The sequence below is a fragment of the Sorex fumeus genome, unplaced genomic scaffold (assembly GCF_029834395.1).
Source record: "Sorex fumeus unplaced genomic scaffold, SorFum_2.1 ptg000003l, whole genome shotgun sequence".
Classification (NCBI taxonomy): Eukaryota; Metazoa; Chordata; class Mammalia; order Eulipotyphla; family Soricidae; genus Sorex; species Sorex fumeus.
In genome coordinates this window covers 47484909-47509541 of record NW_026606060.1, presented here as the reverse complement: position 1 = coordinate 47509541, position 24633 = coordinate 47484909, and the positions used below count along the sequence as shown (strand labels likewise).

General features: G+C 39.3%; 1 protein-coding gene across 2 annotated transcripts in view; it reads left to right on the top strand.

Moving 5' to 3' along the window:
* Positions 1–24633, top strand: part of BLTP3B (bridge-like lipid transfer protein family member 3B) — a 93138-nt gene that overhangs the window by 17694 nt on the left and 50811 nt on the right. For both annotated transcript variants that reach the window (XM_056116333.1, XM_056116338.1), the window contains 7 exons: positions 10117–10279; positions 11412–11450; positions 13012–13103; positions 14558–14747; positions 15244–15384; positions 17561–17731; positions 19984–20164. In XM_056116333.1, the coding sequence (XP_055972308.1) occupies positions 10117–10279; positions 11412–11450; positions 13012–13103; positions 14558–14747; positions 15244–15384; positions 17561–17731; positions 19984–20164 (977 nt within the window). The remainder of the gene's footprint in view (positions 1–10116; positions 10280–11411; positions 11451–13011; positions 13104–14557; positions 14748–15243; positions 15385–17560; positions 17732–19983; positions 20165–24633) is intronic.

Sequence of the window (24633 nt, the reverse complement as noted above, 5' to 3'; positions counted from 1 at the left end):
TAGAAAGCCTCATTTCTCTCATATTTGCTTAGAGGAATTTTCATAGCTGTCTAATGGTCTATGGACTGTGAAAAGATGTAATTAGCTGCAGCTTAATAGCTTAATGTTCTTAGCCACAGGATTTGGCAGTCTATCAGATTTTGGGAAGTCTTTTCAAGAACATCCTTTCAGAGCTCTGATGTGCTCCTAAGATGCTCTCCTTCTCTAGAAATAGTGTTTAGAATAACACTTACTAGAGGCCTATTATACTTGATTCACAAAGATAACTGATTTTTGAAATAATTCTTCATATGTAATAAGAGCTTAATCTTTTCAAAAACACAGTCTTACGATACTAACTGGTTTTTATTTTACTTTTTGGGGGTGACTCTGCACTCCTGGCAGTACCTGGGAACCAACCCCAAGTTGCAGGGGATCAAATCCAGGATGGCTATGTACAAGGCTAGCTCCCTACCCACTGTACTATTTCTCCGGCCCCTGTATTAACTGGTTTTTAATTTCAAGTTTATTTCAAGAGTTTGAATTGGACCCAGCTGGAGAAAACAGGTAAGTTGGCTATATGTTTCTGTCCTAATCACATTCTATTATGTGTCAGTTTGATACTAAGGTCCTGTTTTACTTTCTGTTAATTTTTTTTTTGATTTTTGGGCCACACCCGGCAGTGTTCAGGGCTTTCTCCTGACTCTGTACTGAGGGAATAACTCATTGCAGGGCTTGGAGGACCATAATTGGGTGCAGGGGATCAAACTTGAGTCGACTCTATGCAAGGCAAGCACCCAACTAGCTATACTATCTCTCCTTCTTCTACTTTATTTATTTATTTGGCTTTTTGGGTCATACCCAGCATTGCGCAAGGGTTACTTCTGGCTTTGCACTCAGGAATTACTCCTGGTGGTGCACAGGTGACCATATGGGATGCTGGGAATCAAACCTGGGTTGGCAATGTGCAAGGCAGATGCCCTACCTGCTGTACTATAGCTCCAACCTCTACTTTATATTTTTTTAAAGAAAAAGTGTTCAACTAGTTAGAAAAAGAGATTCGACTGTTTAGTTGAATGCCTTGTCAATCTTAAGGTCAAGAAGGTATGATGAAGTATCTTAGATATCATCTTTCCCCAATATTTATACTTTTCTTCTGGGAATATGAAATCTCATTGATAGTTGGGAAGCCACTAAGAGATTTTGTTTGTTGTTTTTATTCTTAGTTTTTAGTGTTTGTGCCACGCCCAGCATTGCTCAGAGCCTGGTGCACACTCTGTACTCAGTAACCACTCCTGGTAGGGCTCTGAGAACCATTTGTTTGCTGGAGCTCAAACCTGGGTCAGCCACATGCAAGGCAGGTAGGTACCCTACTATTGTACTATTGCTCCAGCCACTGAAGAGACACTTTATCAGATTCTCTGAATATTCTCTCCGGCCCCTGAGCTTTGTACTTGAAGAGAGGCCTCTTCTAAAGGTTTTATTTAAAATTTTAACATTTTGTTAAATTCCCTATATAGTTATATTATTATGTGGAATATGGCCTAGGAATGGTTTTGAATTACAGCTCTTACTTGGTATTTTTGTTTGGGGGGCCACACCCAGCAGCGCTTAGGACTTAACTCTTGGCATATAGATATAACTTCTGGTGGAGCTTAGAGACCTTAAAGGCTATGAAGAATAGAACCTGGATTGATCACATGCGAAGCAAGTACTCTCCCTGCTCGCTGTGCATCTCTCCAGCCCCTACAGCTATTACTTGGATAGCTTGTAGTAGAACCAGGTTATTTTACCTTTTTTCTCTTGGTAGTGGTGGTGGTGGTGGTTCCGCAGCAATGTCTGGGGGTGTCCCACTCGGTTGCAGTGGTCACTGGGGTCACAAAGTGGGTTGCTATGTGCCAGAGATCATGCAGTAACTGTGCTGGGGATCATAGTAGCACTATTGCGAGGGATTACATTTGGTCGTGAGGGGTATTGTCCAGGAATCAGAGAGGAGATCTTAGACCCCAGAGGCAATTTTTTTTTGGGGGGGGAAGGCCAAGCCACACCTTAAGGTGCTTGGTGGGGATTTGGGGATTAAATTTGGGCCTGATACATGAAAAGGATATGCTGCAGTCCTTAGAGCTCTACGTTTGTGTGTGTTTTGCTGGCTATCTAACCTAGGACCTCACAAAAGCAAGGCAAGTACTCTACCACTATGCCACTTTTCCAGCCCACTGTGTGGTTTTAGTTTAATTTTTCTTTTATTGATGTAGTCTTGCTCGTATTTTATTATTGAATCACTGTGTAATACAGAGTTGTTCATGATTAGGTTTCAGTCATACAACATTCCAACACCCATCCCTTCACCAGTGTCTAATTCCTACCACCAGTGCTCCCAGTTTCTCTTCTGCCTCCTCCCCCCTACCCCTTTCTTTTTCCCTCCCTTCTTCTACCTGCCCCCCTTTTAGGCACTGTGGTTTGTAATACTGTTACTGAAAGGTCATCATTCCTTTTAGGCTCTGTGGTTTGCAATACTGTTACTGGAAAGTTATGGTGTACATTATAACTTTACCTATTTTCAGAACTCAGTTCTTATCTACAGTGAGCATTTCTGATTATTATTGTAATAGTGTCCCTTCTCGATCCTAACTGTACTCCCTGCCAACTAGTGTCAAGCTTCCTTCCATGGACAAGTCCTCCTGGCCTTCGTTTTTACTGTCTTTGGGTATTATTTTCATACCATGTTTCTTATTTCTTTTTTTTTATATCCTGCAAATGACTGTGATCATTCTACGTGTCCCTCTCCCTCTGATTCATTTCACTCAGCATTATACTCCGCGTCCATCCATGTATAAGCAAATTCCATGACCTCATTTTTCCTAACAGCTGCTAAGTATTCTATTGTGTAGATGATGTTCCATGGTTTCTTTATCCACTCATCTGTTCTCTGGCACTTGGGTTGTTTTCAGATTCTGGCAATTGTGAATAGTGCTGCAATAAACATAGGAGTACAGGTGATTTTTCTGCATTGTGGTTTTGGGCCCCCAGGGTGTATTCCCAGGAGTGATATTGTTAGGTCATATGGAAGCTGAATTTCTTTCTTTCTTTCTTTCTTTCTTTCTTTCTTTCTTTCTTTCTTTCTTTCTTTCTTTCTATAATGTAGGAGTACTGCTATTTGTTCAGCCATTGATTAAGCTGATTGACTTGGGCATGAACTCCATGTTACTTTTTTATTTTATTGTATCACCGTGAGATAGAGTTACAAAGCTTTGATGTTTGAGTGTTTGAGTTTCAGCCATACAATGATGAAACACTCATCCCTCCACCAGTGCACATTTTCCACCACCAATGTCTCAAGTATCAACCCCCGCCCCCCATACATACACATCGCAGTCCTCACCCTGCCTCTGTGGCAGACAATTTCCCCAATACTCTCTCTCTAATTTGGGGCATTAATTTTGCTCGAATTTTTCCACCACCATTCAAGCCTACCCACCAGGGGCAGACACTATTAGATAATATATTTTCCATAGCTCATTTCGAATATCATGAGAGCTCATGTGGGCACGATTGTAAATGTAAATTTCTAGATTGTCAATGGTTGGGTTCCAGAGACATCTCTGTATGGCACTAATCCATTTTGGGATTCAATTGGGAGCCCCTGGGCCAGGGCTGTTGGTGCGCTAAGATGGCATCCAGAGGCAAATTGTGGGCGTGACAGCCAGTCTGGAAGCTCAATTTCTATTTTTTTGAGAAATGTCCATGTTGTTTCCCAAAACGGCTGGACTAGTGGACATTCTCACCAGCAATGAATAAGAGTCCCTTTCTGCACTGGTTGTTCTTGTTCTTTTTGATGTTTACCAGTCTCTGTGGTATGAGCTGATTTCTCATTGTTTTGATTTGTGTCTCCCTGATGATTGGTGATGTAAAGCATCTTTTCATGTGCCTTTGGCCATTTGTAATTTTTTCTTTGAGGAGATTTCTGATCAACTTTTCTCCTCAGTTTTTGATGGGATTTGATGTTTTCTTCTTGGAAAATTCTATCAGTGCTTTATATTTTTGATGCTAATCCCTTATCAGATGGGTGTTGAGTAAATAATTTTTCTCATTCTGTGGGCTGACTTTGAACCCTGGTCATCATTTCCTTTGAGGTGCAGAAGCTTCTCAGTTTAATATAGTCCCATTTATTTATCTTTGCTTCCACTTGCTTGATCAGTAGTGTTTTCATCCTGGAAGATACCTTCAGCTTTAGTGTTGTAGGGAGTTCTGCCTATGGTTTCCTCTCTGTACATTATGGATTCATAAGATCTGATATTGAAGTCCTTAATCCATTTCTTTTTTTTTGCTTTTTGGGTCATACCCTGCGATGCTCAGAGGGTCATTCCTGGCTCTGCACTCAGGAATTACTCCTGTCGGTGCTCGGGGAACCATATACTCCTGTCAGTGCTCGGGGGACCATATGGGATGCTGGGAATCAAACCCGTGTGGGCCACATGCAAGGCAAGTGTCCTACCCGCTGTACTATCCAGCCTCCCTTAATCCATTTCTATTTGACTTTTGTAAATGGTTTTAGAAAGAGGTCTGAGTTAATTTATTTGCATTTAGCTGACCAGTTTTTCCAGAACAACATGTTGAAGAGGCGTTCCTTGCTCTATTTCATATTTTTTGTGTCTTTATTGAAGATTAACTGATCAGATACCTGAGGGTCTGTCTCATGAGTTTCACTCTGTTCCATTAATCTGAGGATCTGTCTTAATTTCCATATCATGCTGTTTTAATTGCTTTGTAGCAATTAAAATTTTAATTTTTATTGCTTTGTAGAACTGCTAGGGAAGGCGATGGTTGCCAGCTTCCTTTTCCTAAGGATTGCCTTAACTATTGGTGGGGGGAGGAGGGATGCGGGGTGGGATGGGGTTATTGTTCCTTAAGAATTTCAGGCATTGATAAATATATCAGGAGATTTACTCCATGGCTTGGAGGCCAGCTGCACATGCTAGGGGAAAAGGCAGCTCAGATAGAGAAGGGAGCACCAAATAAAGGTGTTGGGAGGATCCTCCCAGAATGGGAGATGCATTCTGAAAGTAGATTATAGACCAAACATGATTGCCACTCAATGCAAACCACAGCACCCAAAAGGAGAGAGAGAACAAAAGGGAGTGCCCTGCCACAGAGGCAGGGTGGGACAGGGGGATGGGGGGTGGGAGGGATACTGGGATCAGTGGTGGTGGAAAATGGGCACTGGTGGAGGGATGGGTACTCGATCATTGTATAATTGAAGCGCAAGCACAAAAATTTATAAGTCTACAAGTGTACCTCATGGTGTTTCACTAATAAAAATGAAAAAAAAAAGAATTTTAGGCATTTTAAATTTTATTTCTTTGAAAAGTAACATGGGTATCCTTATAATAAGGACTGTGTCAGTTCAATATAATACTTTGGGGGAGTATAGCCATTTTAATGGTATTAATCCTACCAATCAATGAGCAGGGAATGTATTTCCATTTTCTTATGTCCTCATAAGTAGTATTTATAGTTTCTTTGTATTTGTTTTTCACCTCTACTGTTAAGCTGATTTCGAGTTACTAGTTTTTCTGAAGCACAACTGTGAACAGATTGTTTTTAAATATCTTTTTCTTCTCCCTTCATTATTTGCATATAAGAAAGCCATGACCTTTTGTGTATTACTTTTGTAGCTACCACTTTTCTATACAGATATATTGCTTCTAGGAGCTTTTTTGTAGAGTCTTTAGGATTTTCTAAGTATAGTATTAGGTCTTCTGCAAATAGAACTTGACTTCTTTCCTTTTTATCTGGATACCCTTGGTTTCTTTTCTTGCCTAATTGCTATGGTGAGTACTTTCACTACTATATTGAATAAAAGTGGCAAGAGTGGGCAATCTTGTCCTTTGCCTTGTGTTGGAGAAGGTTTTTACTTTTCCCCCATTAAATATAATGTTTGCTATAGGCTTGAGGTAAATGGGTTTGATTGTATTGAGGAAAGTTTCTTAAATTCCCCCTAATTTTCCCCCCTTTTTGGATCATACTCGATGATGTACAGAGGTTAATTCTGGCTCTGCACTCAGGAATTACTGCTGGTGGTGCTTGGGGGACCATATGAGATGCTAGGAATCGAACCCTGGTTGGCCGCATGCAAGGCCAGTATCCTAACCCCATGCTATCACTCCAGTCCCTAAATTCCCTTTTTGTTGAGAGTTTTTATCATTAATGGATGCTGGATCTTGTCAAATGCTTTCTCTGCATTTATTGATATGATCATATGATTTTTATTTTTTCTTTTGTTGGTATGATATATTATGTTGATTGACTTGCATTTGCTAAACTATCCTTGCCACCCTGGGATAAATTTTACTTGGTCCTGGTGTATGATCTTTTTGATAAATTATTGGATCCTATTTGCTAGTATTTTGAACCTATTTAATTATTTTTTCAGTGTTCTAGACTAGGGCTGGGAAGGGTTTGGTTTTGTTTTTTCCAGCAGGGATGGGGAGTTGGGGTAGGTTACACTTGCTGATACTCAGGTACTACTCTTGGTTCTGCACTCAGGGGTGCTCAGATGTGATACCAGGGATTATACCAGATTGGCCAAGTGCACAACAACTCCTTAACTGTTGCTCTCTCTTTCCAGCCTTTGTTTTGTTTTTGGGCCACATGTGGTGGTGCTCGGTTTACTTCTAGCCCTGTGTTTGGGAATCACTCCTGGTAGCCTGGGGTTCATAGTGCTGGGAATCAAATCTGGTTCACGCTGGGTATTGCACTTGCCTTCCTACTCTACTGTATCACTCTGGCCCAGGTTTGCATTTTAAAAATGGGATCAGACTGTGGTATTCTGAACCTGAATTTATTTATCTTTATCTGTCTTTATGTGGGGGAGGATATTCAGCAACACAGTTTGTTTAGGGCCCAGTCCTGGCTCTGTTCAGGAGTGACCCCTGGGGATTGATCCTTGGGGGACTATATGCAGTGGGAGGAATGGACTTGGGGTTGCCATAATTAAGGTTAGCACTTTGCCTTCCATACTGTCTCTCTGGCCCCTTTTTATTTATTTTGAAAAGCCAGTGATACTAGGGAAAGTGAACTCAGGGCCACTCCCCAACTTAATTTTCTTTTGCTTGTTAATTTTTGTTTCTTCTGCCCCTTTTCCTTGTCATTGGATTACTGTAGGTAGCCCATACACCTGGCTATGGAGATCACTGTGGGTTGTGCCTGATTGCATACTGGCTTTGGTCTTTTTTCAAATTGGTAGTTTAGTTTTAGGAAGGTTTGGGGCTATACCAGGCTACTTCTGGCTCTGTGCTTGGGGCTCACTGCTGGTGGTGCTGCCAGGAAAAGGGCCAAGTGGGGTCAAACTGTGGACTTTTGTATGCAAAGTATGCTTGCTCTCTAGACTTTTGGGCTGTTTTCCTGGCCCTCAGCTGTGGTCTTAATTGGGTATTTATTTTGTCCTTTTTGCTGAGCCACAGATCAAACCTAGTAGTTAGTTATTTTATACCAAATGCTTTACGGGCTATATATTACTATGTAATTATTTAAAAAAAATCCTTATGATGGTAAAAAAAAATCCCCCCCAGTATATACTTGAGCAAATTGAAGGTCAGAGAGGGAAGTATCCAAACTAGAGTTCAAATCTATTTTAATCCTTTTTATCTTTGATTTGTGCTTATCTGTCCTTTTCTATAGTATCTTTTGAGGTTTTGCATTATAAAAGTGATATATTCTCCTATAGGACCCTAAACATACTGACAATATAAGGATAAAGAAATCAGAAATCTTGGGATTGGAGAAATAGTATAGCCGATAGGGTACTTGCTTGAATGTGACCTACCTGGATTTGATCCCTGGCATCGTAGGAGTGATTCCTGAGTGCAGAACCAGGAGTAACCCCTGAACATCAGTGGCTGTGGCACAAAAAAACCAGTCTCACCAATCTTAAGTTTCCATGATATATGATTGTTATATATGCTTTTACACAATTAAAATGACACTGGATAATTTAGCTTTTGTTTTTAAGTTAACTATGTTTTTGTTTTTGAGGCACAAATGATGGTGTTCAGGGGCCTCTGTCTCTCCTTTGCTCAGGGATGGCTCCTGGTGGTATGTGGGGGACCATGCCCAGGATCAAACCTGGACCTCCTATGCGCCAAGCATTGCCCCAGAGTGTTTGCTAGCTTTCCAGCCCTAGACATTGGACGATTTTGAACCTTAAAATTTCTTAGACTGTTCTATAGAAGCATATCTGGAGGTGGGGTGGGAGCTAAAGCTATGGAAATCTGGCTGTTCCCATCTGTACCCAGGGCTTCTCCTGGCTAAATCCTCAGGGCTTGCTGCTGATGAGGGACTGTGTGGGGACCATCAAGGCAGGGCCTCCTGCATGCAGAGAATGTGCTTTAGCACATTGAACTGTACCTCCAGCCTGCTATATTAACACTTATTTGCATAATTGGTGGCATATTAATGTCTGGGTGGCCTAAAGTATGATTACAGGGGGTATTTGGACATTTAGTTATTACTACTTTTGTCTCATTGAGATGGACACTTTCTCATATGAGATGAGGGAACCATGCAGTGCTGGGGATGGAACCTGGGTTCCCATATGTAAGATGCAACATGCACACTCCACTCCTTTAAATTATCTTTCTAGCCCCATCTGTTCTTCTCTTCCTATTGTCTTTATTAGTGTTATTTTTGAAGTGTAGTTAAGTGTACTTGTTTTGTTTGCTTTCAATTGTATTTATTTATTTATTTTTTACACATGTAGACAGTTTTTCGCAGTAAAAATACTCAGAGCTGAGAGAAGATACAGTGGTTAAGGCACTTGCTTTGCACCTGGCTGACCCAGGTTCGAGCAATAGCACCACTTATGGTCCCCTGAGCATATAAGCCCCCAGTAATGCCAGGGAGTGTCCCCTGAGCACCCCCCCCCCAAAATCCATATATACAAAAACAAAATAAGTAAAGATAATCAGACTCGGGGACAGGGGAACAGCTCAGCAGTAGAACCTGACTTTGCTTTTATTATGCCCTGGGTTTGGTACCTGGGACCAGAGATTAAAAATGAGAAAAACAAAACAAGATTCTTCACAGTCCTCCCCATATATACTGCATCTGCTCTCTTTAAATTAAAGATTTTGTACCACCAACTGTTCTTCCTATGCCTTAGATAGTTTTCTTTATTCTGCATTATTGTTTTTAGCATAAAACATACTTTTTATTTTTCCTCATCTTAAAAAGCAAGATCCTTTTTTCCCCTTCTAGTTTATTGGACCTTCCTTTTTAATCACTAGTGGTTTCTGTGTACATTTCCTTGGCCCCTTTGGCCCATGATTGCAGGTCTTGAGCCATTACACTTTTCTTTTTCTTTTTTTTTTCTGGGGTCACACCTGGCGATACACAGGGGTTACTCAAGAATCATTTCTGGCGGTGGGATCATATGAGATACTGGGAATCAAACCCTGGTCAGACGTGTGCAAGGCAAAAGCCCTACCCACTAAGCTGTTGCTCCAGCCCTGAGCCATTACATTTTATGTCTGCATTTATACTTTGATTTCACCCTACAGCTGTAGGTACTGTTCGCAGCTTTGGTAATTACCAATTTAACATCAGCGATCAAGATGTCTGTACTGAATGAGATTATACTACCTGACTACTTAGTTGGCATCTTTTCTTAATTAAACCAAAGCTTACACTCCAATTCTTAATCCTAGATTTCTTTTATCTGTCTTCTCTCTTGTGTAGAGGATTGGAGAGATAACTCTATAAGCTAAGGATAATCTTTGCATGCACGAATCTGCATTTGACCCCCAGTACCTTATGGTCCTTTGTTTAATGGTCTCAAATGCAAAGCTTTTGTATTCCAGCCCATTTATATTTATTTTCCTCCCCATCCCTATTATATTTTGGGGGCTACATTTTGCTGTGCACAGGGTTTCATTCTGGGTTCTGTACTCAGGTCACTCGTGGTGGTGTTTGGGGTACCATATGCAGTGCTGGAGTTTTAAATAGCATCAGCTGCATGCAAGTAAAGTGCTCTTACTCCTGTGCTGTCTCTGTTTATTGAATGTTCTGTATATTTGCAAGAAAAGCTCTGAGATAAAATAACCAGCACAAAGGTAAATGTCGTTGTATATTATCTTTCAGATTTACCAAAAATTTATCTCCTGACAAGATAAATCTAAGTACCCTTAAGGGAGAAGGTGAACTGAAGAATTTGGAGTTGGATGAAGAAGTGCTGCAGAATATGTTGGATTTGCCAACATGGCTTGCCATCAATAAAGTTTCTTGTAATAAAGCATCTATTAGGGTAAGACTTTTGATTTCTGTGGCAGTATTTTCTGTTTCTATTTTGTTTGGTTTTGGTTTTATTTGGGGGCCATACCCAGTGGTTTTTGGTGCTACCCAGATCCTGATGCTTGAGGGGACCATGTAGTGCTTGGGATCAAACTCAGGGCTCCTCCTATGTGCTCCTCAACCCCTTGAGCCATCTCTCTGGACCTTTGTTTTCTTTTTTGAATTTTATTTCTACCTTCTAAAATATTTTGTTTTAGGGCCTAGAAAGACAGTACAGGAGTTACAGCACAAGCACCCAACCCCAATTTGATCCCCAATCATTTGTACCACATGATTCCTCATAAAGACAGCAGCAGCCTTGGAGACCATTAGGTGTGCCCCTACAAGACCCTGAGTGTCTCTCTGGTGATCTCCTTAGTCCCCTGAGCTGGTCTATGGAGTCCCCAGCACCGCAGTGCCCTTGCTGTACTGTGGTACTTCTAGGGCCTTCTCATTGATGCAGCCCTGAGGTTCCTGAACACTGCTTGGGGGTGGTGTGGGGGGCACTCCTACTGCCCTTCCTCACCACCTACTTTCCACCCTAATAATTTTTGTTTTTGGTTTTTGGACCATACACAGAAGTCCTCATGGCTCATTTCTACCTCTCTTCAGGGGTCACTTCTGGTAGTACTCAGAGAACCATATGCAGTGCCAGGAATTGAGATCAGCTCCATGCAGTGCGAGCACTCTGCCTACTGTACTGTCTCTAGTACTGTCTCCAGTTCCACAAAGAACCTTTCTTAATAACGGATTTAAAAAGAAAAATACCTTTGTACAGATAATTATAGAAATGTGTGTCTTATGAATTTATTTTAATGCTAGTTGTCTTATTTAAACTCAAATTTATTCCTCTTATTAATATTAAAATAATATTTTTCATGGGATTTGTTGTCGAATGGGAAAATTTATAATTTTAATGAAAAATTCATTATAGTAAATATGACGTATGGTATTGTATAAAATAGGCATGTATGTCTTTCAAAAGTATGAATGAATTGCTGTTTATTAGTTGCAATTCAATTTTATTACCATATTAAAAGAGCATCTGTGTTGATTATTTTACATGTTTTGAAATTATTCTTTTTAAAGAAAACTTTTTTTTGTAGATTCCATGGACAAAACTGAAAACACAGCCCATCTGTTTGGTAAGTTCTGGATTGCCTCAGATATATATATGTATATATATATGATATCTATAAATATATGTATGTATACACACATATACAGATAAAAGGATATATCTATATATCTGTATACATATATCATTTTACATATAATTAAAACCTGATATTCTGTTATGAGTCTTTTATAAAAAAAATTCTTTGGAATTTTTTTAGTCATTAACTTTTATTTTGATACTTAGTTTTCTCAGTCCTTAAATGAACTTTCCAAAACTGATTTTTAAAGTAGGAAGATTTAAAAAATTCTTAGGTCTAGAATTCTGTTCTAATTTGGTATATTTTCTTTTATCATTTTACTATTGACATTGTGATATTCTTGATTTAGATTTGATTTCAGTTTTTGGTCTGCTTTTACTGATTTAGTAAACTATTGTAGAGTGAGGGAGAAATTGATCCCTTGATCATTTATTACTTTACTCCACAAATATTTATGGGGCACCTGCTCTGTACACTAAGGGAACTTAATTTTTTTTGTTTTGTTTTGTGTTGTCATGTCTGTTTGTGCTAAGGGCTTACTGGTGGCTTTGTGCTCAATGATCACTAATGGTGGTACCCAGGGGATCATATGTGGTGCTGGAGATTGAACCAGGGATGGCCTTGTGCAAGGCAAGCGCCTTATTCACTATACTTTATTTCCAACCTTGAACCTAAATTTTTCTGGAGATAGACAATTTCAGAAAATGCTGTATTAAAATAGTTAATGATGATGAAGAATTACTGTAGTTTGTTCATTTTGAGTACTAAGGACTTCCAGTGTTTTTCTTTTAAGAAATAATTATCTTAGTAATGTTTTCATATGAAAAGGTTTGTTGCGGGGGGCTGAGTACAGCAGGTAGGGTGTTTATCTTCCATACGGCTGACCTGTGTTTGATCCCTGGCATCCCATATTGTTCCCCTGAGCACTACCAGGAGTAATTTCTGAGTGTAGAGCCAGGAGGAACCCCTGAGCATCACTGGGTGTAACCCAGAAAGCCAAAAAAAAAAGTTACTTTTTAGAGTTCAGTCCTATTAACATTTTTTTAACCAGTCAATAATGTAATATATCATGGGATTAGATACTGCACTTCTGCAAAATCTAATTATCTTTGAAATACGATTCCTTCTTAAGTTCTTTTCACTGTACTCCTGCACTCTTGCAATATATGTAACTTTCCCATCAGAAAATCTCTTGGAGAAAGATTGACTGCTTTATCATTTAATTTTTTTTATGTTTGTCCTTTTTTGTTGGTGATGTTTTGGGGTTACCCCTGGCAGGGCTTGAGGACTGCTCTCAGCTTAGTGTGTGGGGGTCACTCCCAGGGCAGCTAGGGAATGAACCAGGCTTGACCACAGGCAAGGCAAGTGTCTTAATCCCTATCCTGTAGCTCCCACTTTGTCTTTTTGTCTTTTTTAGGCCATTAGAGAGATATTTAAAGTGACTTTTGCTCACGTGCTACTTATTTTGTTCCAAGAAAGGAGTGTTTATGGAAAAAGTATTTAGAATAAAATATGTAATTTGTTTACATTTTAATGTTTTTTTTATAAGTCCTTGGATAATGTAACAATGGAAATGAGCACATGTGAAGAACCTCGTGCACCTAATGGCCCATCACCGATCGCAACTGCTTCAGGACAGAGGTGAGCTATTTCCTTTACTATGGATGACTGGCAGAGGGAATATGTTCTTTTAATCGCTCTTGTATGTGCAATAATGAAACATAAAATACCCTCACTTTGGTTTTGGAACTAAATCTCACCACTTGGGGCTTACTCCTGACTAACAGTGATTTACCACTGATCACTCGTGGTGGAACTTGGGGGAACCATAGTGGTGCTGGGATTGATTACCCCAGTTATCTCTAAGCAAGGCAGAGCGCCTTTTCTACTGTACTATCTCTCTGGCAACCAAATAAACTAACTGAAACCCTAACTTTAAATAGACCTTTTTTAGTTTGTTCTCCCACCGATTTTTTTGAAAATATAGTTTCAGCTTATCTAAATGTAAATGCACTGGATTTAGCTTCACTTACTCATTTGATTTACTGAATATTAACAGTACTGATAACTGAAAGAAAGCATATTAGCTGAAGTGGAAAACGGGAAATCTTACATTCTGCAAATCAGATAACCTCTTAATTTCTGAATTTATTTTATGATTCTTTGTGTCGGGATCTTTTTTCTTTTTTTCTTTTTTGGTTGTTGAGCCACACCCAGCAGTGCTTTTGGCTATGCACACAGGAATTACACCTGGTGGTGCTCAGAGAACCATATATAGGGAATGCCAGAGTTTGAACCTTGGGTTGGCCACATGCAAGGCAAACACCCAACCCACAGCACTATCTCTCTGGCCCCCAGCTTAGTCAAATTTTGATCTACTTAATTTCATTTCTAAGAGATTAAAATAGAGGGAAATTAATCATTAATGCTGTCTATTCTGTATAGAACCATTGGCTAGTAGTGTTCCTACAGATGAATATAAACTTAGTAAAATCATTATTTTGTCATTTCAGAGAGGAGATAAATATCTGAGTAATGGTTATTAAATTTAGAAGAGATTTGTAAGTTTTAAGTGTTTCATTTTTGATGGATGGTATACTCAAAACAATGTAGACATCAAAATTTTTTCATTTCAAGAACATTTTTATAACTTAAATGTGACCTGCTTCCATTATAGTGACAGTTTTGTGAGGAGGGCTTGGGACAGAACTGTACCTGATAATACATACAGGTTTTGGTGCGGCTTTGGCTCTGTGGTTCTGGAGGCTTAACCTGGGCCTCCCAGATTATATCTACAACTCCAACAATTTGTTTAAACAAAAATGAATAATAATAGTATGGCAGTTTATATACCTGTTTGAGGCGGGGTAGCAGTGGAGAGTTGTCCGCTGCTCTGTCCCTGTGGGTTGCTCCCAGTGGTGCTCAGGGACCATGTGACACCAGAGATCCAGATGGCGTCAACCTCATGTAAGGCAAGTACCTAGACCCCTTTACTATCTATCTGGCCCCAATTTGTATATTTGTATGAACATGCTATACTTACGGATACCTTTTTTTAAGCTGTAATGCATCATGCTTTGCTTTTGTTTCTCCAGTGAATATGGCTTTGCTGAAAAAGTAGTTGAGGGAATTACTGTTTCTGTGAATTCCATTGTGATTCGCATTAAAGCAAAAGCCTTCAATGCATCCTTTGAACTTTCCCAGCTAAGAATCTATAGTGTAAATGCAAAGTGGGAACATGATGATTTAAAATATACCCGTATTCAAGATCCACAGAGAGGAGAGGTAAGTGGTTTTTTTCCCTCTCTGTTTTAAAAATATGTTAGTCACTGATGAATAGGATTTTGAAATAATTGCTTTTTGGAATTATTTTTTTTTTTGCCACACCTATTGGTACTTAGGGGTTATTCCCAGGGTTCACTCTGGGGATAGAACTGGAATTCTTATATGCAAAGCATGTACTCAGCTTATTGAACTATCTCTCCATCCATGAAATAACTACTTCTTATGGTTACCTAGATTAAAAATATAGCTCCTAACTTTACTCTTAGTATTTATATTTTTGTGTTACTCTTAACACTTACATACAAAACATGTTTTTTTAATGGTAATCAAGTGTTTGATTTATAGAGTCAGTGACTCCAATTTTACTTGAAATAAAAACATAGTGAATATATCTAGAATGTCTAGCTAAAGTTAGTGAAGAGAAATATTTTTATTTAATGATAGTGAATTTACTTTTTTTTTCTTTTGATTGTGTTAAACTCTGTGTTCTCCTTAGGTTTTGACATTTAAAGAAATAAATTGGCAGATGATTCGAATAGAAGCAGATGCTACCCAAAGTTCACATCTTGAAATTATGTGTGCTCCTGTTCGATTGATAACCAACCAATCAAAAATTAGAGTCACACTAAAAAGAAGAGTAAGTCAACATGTTATCTTTTAGATTCATTTAGCAGTTATTGGAATTAACAGAAAAGTTAAAGTAAATTTGAGATGAAATATCTGTATACCAAAGCAATGCAAAATTAAGGGAAATACAGTGAGATCAAACAATAGTTGAAGCAATTTGATGTTACTACATAGAATACATTTTCTTTTAAAATACAATTTGTAAATAAATTTTGATGTTATAAAGTAGAACACATTTTCTGTTTTCTAGGCTTAGCTAATATTTTGTTTTTAATTTTTGAGACACTAGAGCTTTTAGCTGCCAAATATTTGTTGTAAAAAATTTTGTTTCTCCTGTTGCTGAGGAAAGGTTAAACAGTAAAATCTGTATCATCAGCAATCAAAAGTATAGCTTCAGAAAGTGATTCAAATTAATAGGAAGATAATTTATAAGGAGATAGAAGATAAGAGATAGAAGATAATGGTCTATAATTGAGAGGACAGTTAAGGACATGAAAAGTTTTGAAATTTTTTTGGATTTGGTTTTGGGCCACACCTGGTCATGCTTAGGTGTTACTCCTGGCTCTTCAATCAGGAATGGGGTGCTGGGGCTTAAACTTGGGTTGCCTGTGTGGAAGGCAAGTGCCTAACTCTTCAGCCCCAGTTTTAGTCAAATTTAATGAAGGAGCAATGATTTTAAAATCTTGACTGTAAGTCTCAGTATCTCTCACTGGATACAAATAACTATTAAATTGTAAAATAAGCACAGCGGTAGGGCGTTTGCCTTGCACGCAGCCAACATGGTCAACCCGAGTTCGATTCCTTCCCCCCTCTCGGAGAGCCCGGCAAGCTACCGAGAGTATCTCGCCCGCACGGCAGAGCCTGGCAAGCTCCGTGTGACGTATTCTATATGCCAGACACAGTAACAACAAAGTCTCCAATGGAGACGTTACTGGACCTGCTTGAGCAAATCGATGATCAACGGGAGGGCCTTTACTTTACTTAATAGTATGAATAATGTGAATGTGGTTACAGTAGCATTTTATTTTTAAATTAATTTTAATGCCTCATTTCTAAAATTAATTTTATTTGGATAATGTTATTAGCCAAAAAGGCAAAATTGAATCATATGAATATTTGAAACTGTATAGTTTATACTTGAAATTTGTGGGAGAGGGCTGAGTTACACCTCTCAGGGCCTCGGCTACTCCTGGCACTGTACTCAATGGTTACTCCTAGCAGTGCTGGTGGGCCACATCTGCTGGTGGAATTGGATAAGTAGCATGCAAGGCAAGTGCCTTAGAGCCTGTACTTGCTCTTTAGTCCCCGAATATATAACTCTCTCATTGCTAACTTTATTCATGAACATGGTTTTGTTTGGGGCTGGTACTGCCCTGGCACAATTCCTGGCTCTGAGCTCAGGGCAACTGTGGTGGTGGTAGGGATGGAACTGGGCTTGGCTGCACATGAAGCAAGCATTTTTTAAAAAATTTTTTAAAATTAATTTTTAAAAAATTTTACAAGGTTGTTTACAAATAATTTATTACATTCAATATTCTAACACCTATCCCACCAAAATTATACCTTCCTACTACCATTATTTTGAATTTTCCCACCACCACCGAAGCCTGCCCCAAAGGCAGATCCTAAATAATTTTTTTTAGAAGCAAGCATCTTCATCTCTATATTATCCCCTTGGCCAAAAATTAAAATGTTTTTTGCCACCCCTGAAATATGGTCAGTAGATCTGAGGGTGCCCAGGACTGTTGGAGGAAGGGACATTGGGATAATGGTGTAGAGATCTGGTGGTGTGCATGGTGTAGCAGTAGTGAAATTTTTTTAAAAAAGTAATAAAGATACTATTGTAATGATAGATAAATGAGTAACGCCCCCCAAAAATAAATAAATGGGAGATGAGCACAAAATAAAAAATTTATGAAGATTATTAACCAAATTACTTTTAAAGTTATATTTAAAAAAAACCCTTTGTTTTATTTTTATTTTTGGGCCACATGCAGTGGTGCTCAGGGCTTACTCCTGGCTCTACACTCTGGGATCACTTGATGGCTGGGATTGAGCCCTGATCTGCCATGTTCAAGTTCACCACACCCTACTGCTCTGTTATCACTCCTGCCCATTGTTTTAATATAAGTGCATTTTAAGTTTTCTTTGTTGACTTAATTCTGTAACTCATTTTCCTCTGACAGCTGAAGGATTGCAATGTTGTAGCAACTAAGTTGATCCTAATATTGGATGACTTACTATGGGTCTTAACGGATTCCCAGTTGAAAGCTATGGTTCAATATGCAAAATCTCTTAGTGAAGCAATTGAAAAGTCAACCGAACAGAGAAAGAGTATGGCTCCTGAACCTTCACAGGTAATGCTATTCAGGTAGCAGAGGAGGGAAAGTTAACTTTGCATATAGGTAACTTTGCATGAGTACGATTTAAAAATCAGATGTTGAGTCCAAGAATTTTCTTTACCTAGACATCTTCCTCTGTAGTTTCTCTATTTTTAATGTTTGGATTACACCCGACAGTATCATGGCTTACTCCTGGCTCTTTTCAGGTGTCACATCTGACTCTGTGCTCAGGGATCCTGCCTGGCAGTGTTTGGGGGTCCATATGTGGTGTCAGGGATTGAACTGTGGTTAGCCATGTACAACCTTTACCCACTGTACTATCTTTCCACCCCTCTATAGTTTTATAGAATATTATATATGAGAAAACAATGTAAATGTATTCATACCTATGTAGTGTTTTCTTTAGAGCATTTTACTAGGTGCTAGAATGAATATGACAAGATTATTTGATATTATAAATGCTACCTTCAGGAAATTAAAAAATTTGTTTATTAAAGCAAGTGTAAAAGAAATCTGGGAAGTTATTATACAGGGAGATTCTGTGAGAATTGTGCAAGAGACTAAAGTTGTAGAGTTGAAAACAAGGGAAACATGAGCAATTTATCTTATTTGTGGGGGCAAAGGTGGGTTTGCACACACTCGGTGGGTTCAGGATTCACTCTTGTTAGTGATTGAGGGACCAGATTTAGTACCATGCAAGGTAAGCACCTTATTCCCTGATCTGTCTGGATTTGGGCATTTGGGCTTCCTGGATCGATGAGTCTTAATTTTTTATTTATTTTAATTTTTTTGCTTTTGGGGTCACACCTGGCAATGCACACGGGGTTACTCCTGGCTCTGCGCTCAGGAATTACCCCTGGCGGTGGTTCAGGAGACCATATGGGATGCTGGGAATTGAACCTGGGTTGGCCGTGTGCAAGGCAAATGCCCTACCCGCTGTGCTATTGCTCCAGCCCCCTGGATCTATGAGTCTTAAAAATCATTCTTCAAATTGGGGATGTTTTTAGCTATGATTTTCCTCACCACAACTTTCCTTTTGCTCTTTCTTCTTCCAGGGACCCTAAAATTTGTATGTTCTTCCTCTTCAGTCTATTCATAGGTCATTGATGCTTCCTTCATTCCTTATTCCTCCTGTTGACCCTTTATTTCTCTTTGCTATTTTTGGGTAGTTTCATGTATCTTATCTTTTTAGAACACTGATTCATCTGCTTCTGTCTTTCTACTATGATTTATTTCATCTATTGTATATTTCAATTCTTCAAATCAGAGATAAATTTTTGAAGTATTCTCATAGTTTGTCCATCATTGTTGGAACAGTTCTCTGTTAATTTTCTTTAGTTCAGTGACAGTCTAATTATAGTCACTTTGAAACACATGAGGCAGATTAGAGAGGTTTTCTGTGCTTGGAATCTATTCAAGGCTTTTGTAGTTGTTTATTCTGCAGGTAGATTTCTCTGTTTCTGCATTATGTCGGACACTCCAGCTGCGTGCTATAGGGGGCTGGGTCCAAATATTTGGGTTTTTTTTTTTTTTTTTTTTTTTTTGCTTTTCGGGTCACACCCGCTGATGCACAGGGGTTACTCCTGGCTCTGCACTCAGGAGTTACTCCTGGTGGTGCTCAGGGGACCACATGGGATGCTGGGAATCGAACCCAGGTCGGCCACGTGAAGGCAAACGCCCTACCCACTGTGCTGTCTCTCCAGCCCCAAAGATTTGTTCTTATTGGTGAGGCTCATGTGGGGATAACAGCTCAGTGCTCTTTCCTGAGGGGTTGCCTCTGCAGTTATCTTTTTGTTTGTTTTGGGCCACACCTGCCTGTGCTTACGGTTTACTCCTGGCTCAGTGCTCAGGGATCACTCCTGGAGAGTTTGAGAGACTTCGTAGGGTGCCGGGGATTGAATTCAGGTTGGCTGCATGCAAGGCAAACACCTTGCTGTACTATCTCTCGGTCTCTCTGTCCCTTATTTTTTTTTAAAGCATTCACAGAAGCTTCCTTTACTAGTTGATACATATGTTTCTAAAGTTATGGCTATAAATATGACTAGTAAGATATTTACCAAAAATGCTGACTGTTAGGTTCATATTTAGTAATGTATCAGTACCCGGTTTTTAGGTTTTATTTCTGTATAATTAAGGTAATATTGTAGGGAAACTGAATTATCAATAGAGGAATGTATCAGCTCCTTTTTCATGAGTTTGTTATTAAAACGTTTAGACTTTATTGTCAGTGGTATTTCAAATGTTTAACCTGTTTTGAATCTTTTTAGAGTGCTACAGTAACCCAGTCTACCCAGCAAGTGAAGACACCACAGGCTACAAATGCTCCTGATCTGAATGACTCAATTGTGAAACAATTCAACGAACATGATGTTAAAGAAACATCCCATCATTTAGTGGTATCTCATTTGGATCTGCACATATGTGATGATATTCATGCTAAAGAAAAAGGTAATAAAAGTTGCTTATTTTGTATTATTTTTATCCTAGATACTATAAACCTGGCTTGTTTCTTACATGTATTATGCAGTATGTTTAGTTGTTTTAGGCCACATCTGTTTGTGCTCATGGATCTGGTGGGTGTCAGAAGATTGTTTGTGATGCCAGGAATAAACTCAAAGCATTTTTTTCTTTCTCTGGTATACTTTCTCTCTGGCTCAGATAACTGGTTATAATATGATCATATGCAAATACAGAGATGAAAGTGTATTTTATCCCCTGAACTCTGGCAGGAATGACCCCTGAGCCACAAATAAGCCCTCTGCACAGCTAGGTGTGGTCAAAGAAACCTAAAAAATTTTTTTTCAATAAAGAAAGAGAAGAATAATTTTAAGTGCTAGATCTTAAATAGAAATTTGCTTTAATAGTGACAGTAACAGTCATTGGCCATTGATGTTTTGTTCTTTCACAATTCATTAGTTTTTTGATTGTTTATTTTAAGTTTTGGACAAACCTGGTGTTGCTGGGGGTGAGCACATCCTACTGCCGCACCCCACTTCTTGCTTGTTAGTTGAGTTTGTTAGTAGGTCAGTAAAAGCCCAACTCACTGTATATACATGTTCTGGCCCCAAGATACTAGTTTTGAACTTGGGCCTCCTGCATGTAAAGCAGGTGTTCTACGCCATTGAACTATCTCTTCTGCCCTTAGTTATCAATTTTAGCTATCAGTTATTATTAAATACTAGGTTTTCCTTTTAATTTACTTTAATAATTTTGAAATTCTTGAGTGAAATTTTAATCATACTCAGTTCATACTTCAGATGAGGGTCTTTTATTTGTTCTTTTTTTAAAATTAAAGTTAATTTATATTTTTTTAACAGAGCTGCTCATGATTTGGGATTGGGCGCGTTCAGGGTGGTATGGCCGTAGATTAGGGCTAGAGCGATAGCATAGCAGGTAATACGTTTGCCTTGGATGCGACTGACCCGGTTGGCCCAGGTTCGATTCCTCTGCCCCTCTTGGACAGCCTGGCAAGCTACTGAGAGTATCTCGCCGGCATGGCAAAGCCTGGCAAGCTACCCCTGGCATATTCGATATGCCAAACACAGTAACAAGTCTCACAATGTTACTGAGCCTGCTCGAGCAAATCGATGAACAACGGGAGGACAGTACTACAGTGCTACAGTTCATGATTGGATTTCAGTCATACAGTATTCCAACACCCATCCCTCTACCAGTGGAAGAGACCACTATGACAATAGCTGGGAATGATCACGCTGGACAAAAGCTGAGGGTCTTTTTTTTTCTTTTTCTTTTTGGGTCACACCCGGCAATGCACAGGGGTTACTGCTGGCTCTGCACTCAGGAATTACCCCTGGCTGGGCTCGGGGGACCATATGGAATGCTGGGAATCAAACCCTGATTGGCAAATGCCCTACCCGCTGTGCTATTGCTTCAGCCTCTAAAAACTGAGGGTCTTTTAAAGCTAGAAGTTTTGACCTGTATGCCTCAGACCTGAATCATAAGTGTATTTTTGAAAATCTGGATCTGGATTTTTGAAACTGATGGGAGTGAATAGTGAGACCAAAAAACTTAGAAATTACCCTACCTTCATCAGACAAGACAGCCAGGTGTCAGCTAATGGATACAAGGATGATATGAAAGGAAAGTAGAATTTGGAGTTTGGAAAGGAATTTGTTGTCTTTTTCTTTTGCTTTCCTTTATTTAGGTTTACTGTGTTAGTGACTTGCAAGGAAAAAAGAAATAAAAGATATCCAGAATAACAAAAGGAAGGGTCAAGGTTATATATCAAGCAAAAGAGCAAAGTTTTTCTTTCACATTTCTTACTTTTTACGTATTTTCATAGACTAAATTTTGATATTACATAAGATGAAAATCCTCTAGAACATCTTAATCATGCTAATCAGTTTTCAGTTCTGTTATGATCACGATCACCATCATCCTGTTGTTCGTCGATTGCCTCGAGCAGGCACCAGTAACGTCTCATTCGTCCTAGCCCTGAGATTATAAAAAGTGCCACATTCAAGGCTCTTTCAGGGTTAGGAGAATGAGACCTATCATTGTTACTGGTATTTGGCATATTGGGTACGCCACGGGGAGTTTGCCAGACTCTGTCGTTTGGGCAGGCTACACTCGGTAGCCTGCCAGGTTGTCAAAGCAAGATGAGATAATAAGATGTCACGCAGCTGCAAATGCGGCTGCGGGCTTCTGGGAACTGGGTTTTATATTCTCTGGGTCTTGGCCATTGATGAGATTACACGGCGCTGGGGGGTAGTTGGTGGGTGTGACCCCCGCCTACTGGAAGATGGAGGATCTGGGTGGAGGATGCTTAGTCCCGATCCAAGTAGGCTTGGAGATCTCATCCCCGGGACCCGCATGCCTTTGTTCCTCTGCCGGTGCCTTCATGCATGTGGAGAGTGGTCTCAGCATGGTTGTGGCTGGTTCCGGAGGTCTTTGGGGCTCTGCCGGGGCTGTGCTCGGGGTGGGGAGGGAAACTCAACCCAGTTCTGTATTATTCTTAAATACAGAAACATGAAATGTTCTCCTAAGTTTGTAAAAGACTTGCCTGCTTGCAAAACCTGACCTAAGCCAACACTTACACAATTGCTAATCATCTTTATTTTTGTATTCATTTTTTTGTTTGGGGTCCACATGGCAGTTTACCCTTAGCTCTGTACTCTGGGATTACTTCTGGCAGTGTTCTGTGGACTATATGTGGTGCTGGGGATCAAACCTGGGTTAGCCACATGTAGAAAGGTGTCTTTTACCTGCCCCAAATAATCATCTTTATTCAGCCCATCTAATGAAAATATTTTAGGGTGTCTTTGTTGGGAATGGAGACTTCCAAGTGATGCGGGAGACCCAGCAGTCTGAACTGGAGGCTGCTTGGGCCCATACCTAGTGGTGTTGAGGCACCATGTCATGTCAGGAATTGAGCCACAGTTGGTTTATGCAAGGTTCTTAACACTGGCCTTCAAATACTGTTTTACTGAAGGTTTAATTTAAAAAACAAATTCTGTAGACTCAGAATTTTCTGGGAGTATTGTATGCTTTGTTTAGATTATACTACTTTAATGTAAAAAACCATGAATTCTAAAACATCATTCAAAACGTATGTAAGGGATTGTAGAAATGTTCTAGAATTCTAACTGAGATCAGTTTGAGTTGACGAAATACACTGCATAGCTGTGTTTTAGTGTTTTCCTTCTACTTAGTTTTTCCATTCTCTTCTAAATGTGATTTTTATGTTAGAATTACACTGACTTGTGATCTTCTGATCTTAATGTAGGAGCATAATCTTGAATAAATTAGATTCCAATAGACTCAGTTTCTTCTCAGGAAGAGATAAAATGATAAAGTAGTGAATATTTTTTTGGCTTAAAAAACGGGGGCCAGCGGATGGATTCACTAGTGAATTCTTCCAAATCTTTAAAGAGGACTTACTCCCAATGCTCTTTAAGCTTTTCCACGAAATTGAAATATCAAAAACACTTCCAAACAGTTTCTACGAAGCAAATATCACACTGATACCAAAAGCAGACAGAGATACCACAAAGAAAGAGAATTACAGGCCGATATCCCTGATGAACACAGATGCAAAGATCCTCAACAAACTACTAGCAAATAGAATCCAACTACTCATTAAAAAGATCATACACCATGACCAAGTAGGATTCATCCCAGGGATGCAAGGATGGTTTAACATTCGGAAATCAATCAACATAATCCACCATATCAACAAAAGAAAAGATAAAAAGCATATGATCATATCAATAGATGCAGAGAAAGCATTTGATAAGATCCAGCACCCCTTTATGATGAAAACCCTAGCCAAAATGGGTATAGAGGGGACCTTCCTCAACATAATTAAAGCCATCTACCACAAGCCTACAGCAAGCATCATCCTCAATGGGGAAAAACTGAGAGCCTTCCCTCTAAGATCAGGGACGAGACAGGGATGCCCACTCTCTCCACTGCTGTTCAATATAGTACTGGAAGTACTTGCAATAGCGATTAGGCAGGAAAAAGATATTAAGGGCATTCAGGTAGGAAAGGAAGAAATCAAGCTCTCACTATTCGCAGATGATATGATACTCTACTTAGAGAACCCAATAACTTCCACCAAAAAACTCCTAGAAACAATAGACTCGTATAGTAAAGTTGCAGGTTATAAAATCAATACCCAAAAGTCCATGGCTTTCCTATACGCAAACAGTGAGAGAGAAGAAAGCAACATGAAAAAAACAATCCCATTCACAATTGTGCCCCAGAAAATCAAGTACCTAGGAATCAGCTTAACTAAGGAAGTAAAGGACCTGTACAAAGAAAACTACAAAACGCTACTTCAGGAAATAAAAGAGGACATGAGGAAATGGAAAGATATCCCCTGCTCATGGGTCAGGAGACTTAACATTGTCAAAATGGCAATACTACCGAAAGCATTGTATAAATTCAATGCA